The sequence below is a fragment of the Cariama cristata genome, unplaced genomic scaffold (genome assembly GCF_000690535.1).
Source record: "Cariama cristata isolate BGI_N322 unplaced genomic scaffold, ASM69053v1 scaffold22072, whole genome shotgun sequence".
Taxonomy (NCBI): domain Eukaryota; kingdom Metazoa; phylum Chordata; class Aves; order Cariamiformes; family Cariamidae; genus Cariama; species Cariama cristata.
Genome location: NW_009604727.1, coordinates 5,342 through 9,708, shown reverse-complemented (window position 1 = coordinate 9,708; position 4,367 = coordinate 5,342). Strand labels below are relative to the sequence as shown.

Below are 4,367 nucleotides of genomic sequence, written 5' to 3'. Positions count from 1 at the left end.
CTCTGAACCGCCGCCCTCCTCAGCAACTGGGAGGACAAGCGGACAGATGCTGTGACCCAGAGATGGGACAGGTGAAGGTGCCACCGGCCGGGAGGATGCTCTAGCTAATCTGTTGAGACAAACGCTGCAGGTTTTCTGCCTGTCGGTGGTTTGGCAGGTTTCAGAGCTGTGACTTGTTTCTGGCATAAATCGTGGCAAGGTTGAGGGCTTCCAGCACTGGGTCGCGGGGGTTGTTGGTCCCCCGGGTGCCAGCCACGCAGGCTAGACTTCGCCATTGGCATTGGTGGGTTTTAAACTGAACTTCCCGGGAGGGAGTCCCTCCCTTTTGCAAAAAGCAGATTTACCCATGATGTGTGTCGTCCTCTTCTAGTCTGCTGCAGCACGGGACTGCCGGTGGATTTTGCCGTGGCCGTGGTGCGCCCCCCTGGCCCCCTCCCCGCCTGTCCTTCCTGCTGCCGGCAGCTGCCAGCCCACCGCAGGGACAGCCGGACAGGCTGTTGATCTCCTCGTAACTGTGAGCTGCGGCCATTCCCCTGATGCGTAAGCTGTGCTGTCCGAGGAGCGGATTCGTGTCCTGCCGTGCCACCCCTGCAGCCGGGAGGCAGGGCGAGGGCAGGGTGACGGCAGACGGGCAGGGAGTGCTCCGCCAGCCTTGGCTTAATCTGCGGCAGCTGAGAGCTGGGGGAAGAGGCGACTGCCCGGGCTGGCTCTCCGCAGGGCTGCAGGGTGTTTCCATTTACCCCTCGCAGCCTTTGAGATAAAGGTTTCTCTTCTTTTTTTCTCTTTTTTTGCTTTTGCTGATTGATGTTAGGAGTAACCATCCATCCTCCGTGCTAAGACCAGAAAGCCCGAGGGTGGTGTACCCCGATACCATCTCCAAGACCCCCCCATCCCCTCCCGGCGGATCTGCTCCCCTTGACAGACACGAGTCCAGCTGCTCTCCAGCCTGTGGGGTGTCCCCCGTCCTCCTGCCTTCTTTGCCAGTTTATCCTTATAAATCAGTGTCTTTCCTGCTGTCTAAGCCACATCCCCTGGCTGCAGCTTAATCCTGGGATTTCTTACCCAGCCTGCTGCGACAGGAGGAACATTATTCCCTTTGTCTCTGCCGCAGCCATGTTTTGAAACCTGTTGCCATGTCTCCCCTCAGCCTCTCCTGTTTCTTCATCCTTGGCTCCACAGCCCGCATGTTCAAGGTCTCTTATCTGAGTCTTCTTGTTACCGTCTGGATGCCTTCCTCGTGAGCCATGTCCTCGCGGGGCTGGCCTTGGGACGGCCTTGCTGCCGTGGGGCCAGGGGAAGGACGGTTCTTGCGTCGTATCGGGTGCCCCCGATGGCGTGTTCCCCTTGCGAGGCGTTCACTCTTTCTGCAGCTCTCTGATCCCGGCTCATGTCCGCCTGGTGATTCATTGCAACCCACCGATCCTCTGCCACGGAGCTGTTCCCCTTCCTCGGCTTGTACATACGTGGGGAGTTGCTCCGGCCTCGGAGCGGTGCTCCTTGCCAGGCGGCATCCCACGGTCTCAGACGTCTCTCCCAGGGCACTGGGATCCTGCCGAACTTTCTGCCATCCTGGCTAGGAATCAAAAAACGATAGGCAAGCAAACAAAGCGAAAAAGGACCGAGAAGGATTGCGATTTGCCCGTGGGGCTCAAGGGTGGGGTTCAAAGGGAAGGTGGCACGGGGATTTTGTGCTTAGCGTGGGACTCAGGAGAAGCAAGTTCCCATGCTGTCTCTGCTACATCTCTCTGACGACTCCATTTGCATGCCTGGGTCACGGTGCTAATGCTCCTCTTCTTGTTCTGTTGCAGACTCTGCCATATTCCCCACCATGGGTGACATGAAAACTCCAGATTTCGATGACCTTCTGGCAGCTTTCGATATTCCTGACATCGACACAAATGAGGCCATCCATTCCGGCCATGAGGAAGCTGACGCTCACATCAAGCAAGTCCCCGGAGAGCCGGGACCCCCTGACCATGTCCTCCCCCACACGGACATCACCGCTGTCAGCGTGATTGTGAAGAACACCGTCTGCCCCGAGCAGCTCGATGCCCTGGATGGGCGCAGTAAAGATGGGCACGTCATCGGGTCCCGCTTGCTGCAGAATGGCTTTGGGGCCACCGAGATGCCCAGATCCCCCACCTCCAGGTCTGTGGAAGCTGTGGCATCCTCCAACGGGGAGTGTTGGGTGAAGGAAAAAGGCCCCAAACCCCTGGATATCTTCTCTCATTTTAGCCCCGATCCCAACGAAGACAACACTGCCAACCTGATTGACAGACCTCGGGAGTGTAAGCCGAAAGAGAAATCCCTCGCCGTGCCCTCTCTCTCCCCGTCTCCCACCCCGTCGCTGGACTGCAAAGAGCCCATGGGAGAGAGCACGGAGAGCTTGGCCCCGGCTTTCTCGCAGTCCTTTGAAACAAGCCAGGCAGGGGGTGCAAATGGGTCCCCTCCTACCATCCCCTGCATCAAAAAAGAGGAGTCTGACTCAGAGGAGGTGGGCCGTGAAGCCAGCCCGAAGGGTTTGGCTGCAGCCTTAGGCGACAGTCCCTTGGAGCACCTGAAATCGGTCACCGTTCGCTACTCCACGGATGATTCTCCCATCGCATCCTGGCCCGGTTCTGACCCAAACCTCGACAGCAGCACCAGCAACCTTCCTGAAGTGAAACGCTCGCCCACCAGCCCCCGAGAGCCGTTCTTCAAGCCTTCCTCGCCCGTGGTACAAAGCCCCAGACTCCCCGCTTCTCCAAAGCAGCTGGACAGCATCACCCTCAAGGAAGAGCAAGAAGTTCTGGAGAAGTCGATGGGAAGTCCCCAGAGTATGTCCAGCGCTGATGACGAGGAGGAGGAAGAAGACATCAACAATGATTCCCCTTCTTCCAATTCCTCCCGGCCCCTGAAAGTACGGATTAAAACCATCAAAACATCTTGTGGCAGCATCACCCGGACAGTGACCAGGGTCTCATCAGATTCAGAGCCAGGCTCCACCAAGGGGCCGGCTGAGCAGAGCTCTCAGGAGACTTCTCTTGAGGGTGCCAGCTTCTCCCTATCGGCAGAGAAAGAGGAAGGGATTGCGCTGGAGATGGCCAAGGAGAAAATGGAGCTCTCCAGCCCCTTGAAAACCATCGAGGGGCCAAAAATCGTCAGCGTTCAGCTTGGCAACGGCACCAAGCTCAAAGGGACTGTCCTGCCCGTCTCCACCATCCAGAACGCCAGCAGCGCCATGCTGATTGCTGCCAGCGTGGCTCAACAAAAATCCGTGGTGCTGCCAGCAAAGACGGGTAAAGCCGTGGCCAAAAACATCATCAACCTGGTGCCGCAGACCCTGCCCAAAGCCGACACCAGGACCAACATCAGCACCGTGACGCAGACCACCACCATCACCACGACGGCCAACCAGAAAGTCAACGGCACCACGGTTGTGATGGTGCAGCCGCAGAAGCCTTCCCCTACCATCGGCGGCACGGTCATTTCCCGGAGCCAGTCCAGCCTCGTGGAAGCCTTTAACAAGATCCTCAACAGTAAAAACCTCTTGCCAACCTACAAACCCAACCTGAATCCTCCGGCCGACGCCAGCCTCACCCTGCCTCCCTTCGGATACCGCTGCCTGGAGTGCGGGGACTCCTTCGCCCTGGAGAAGAGCCTGGCTCGCCACTACGACCGGCGAAGCATGCGCATCGAGGTAACCTGCAACCACTGCACCAAACGCCTCGTCTTCTTCAACAAGTGCAGTTTGCTCCTGCACGCCCGGGAGCACAAGGACAAAGGCCTGGTGATGCAGTGCTCCCATTTGGTCATGAGGCCGATTGCTTTGGATCAAATGATCGGACAGCCGGACATCACCCCCCTGGTCTCGGTGGCCTCCTTCCCCGCCAGCAAAGTGACTGGCGTGGCTCAGGACGCCTTGGCCACGGCCAACGGGGCTCAGGACCTCCCCATCCTGCCTCTGAGCAACAGCTCGGAGCAGACCAACTACAGCTGCTTCAGGTGCCTGGAGTGCAAAGAGCAATGCAAAGACAAAGCTGGGCTGGCCGCGCATTTCCAGCAGGCGGTGACCACGGGGACGACCAGCAGCACGGTACGTGGGTGGGAGGGCAGTGGCAGTTGGTCCTTAAAGCCAAACGGTCCCTGGGGATGTGGGACAGAAGTGGAGGACTCCCCAAATGTGATCTAGGCAGCGCCTGCCTGTGCACGCCCGATTCCTCCTCGTGTGAAACTCACGCAGGAAGGAAAACGCGTGAGCCAGGGTTCGGTTCGTGCCCACGAGGCACTGGGTGGAGGGAAGGGAGGCTGTTGTCGGGTGTCAGCGGGTGATGAAGGTGCCCCGTGGGTGCAGGAGCCGGGGTGCAGAAGGGAGGGAAGGGCGGGTC

The 4,367-nt window shown here is 58.9% G+C and overlaps 1 protein-coding gene across 1 annotated transcript in view; it reads left to right on the top strand.

Annotated features, from left to right (window-relative positions):
- Nucleotides 1-1,813: 1,813 nt before the first annotated feature.
- The window catches only part of ZNF687 (zinc finger protein 687), a gene marked incomplete at its 3' end in the record, with an annotated part of 7,541 nt that continues 4,987 nt past the window's right edge, over nt 1,814-4,367 (top strand). The window contains exon 1 of the mRNA XM_009695724.1: nt 1,814-4,075. Within this exon, the coding sequence (XP_009694026.1) occupies nt 1,829-4,075 (2,247 nt within the window). The remainder of the gene's footprint in view (nt 4,076-4,367) is intronic.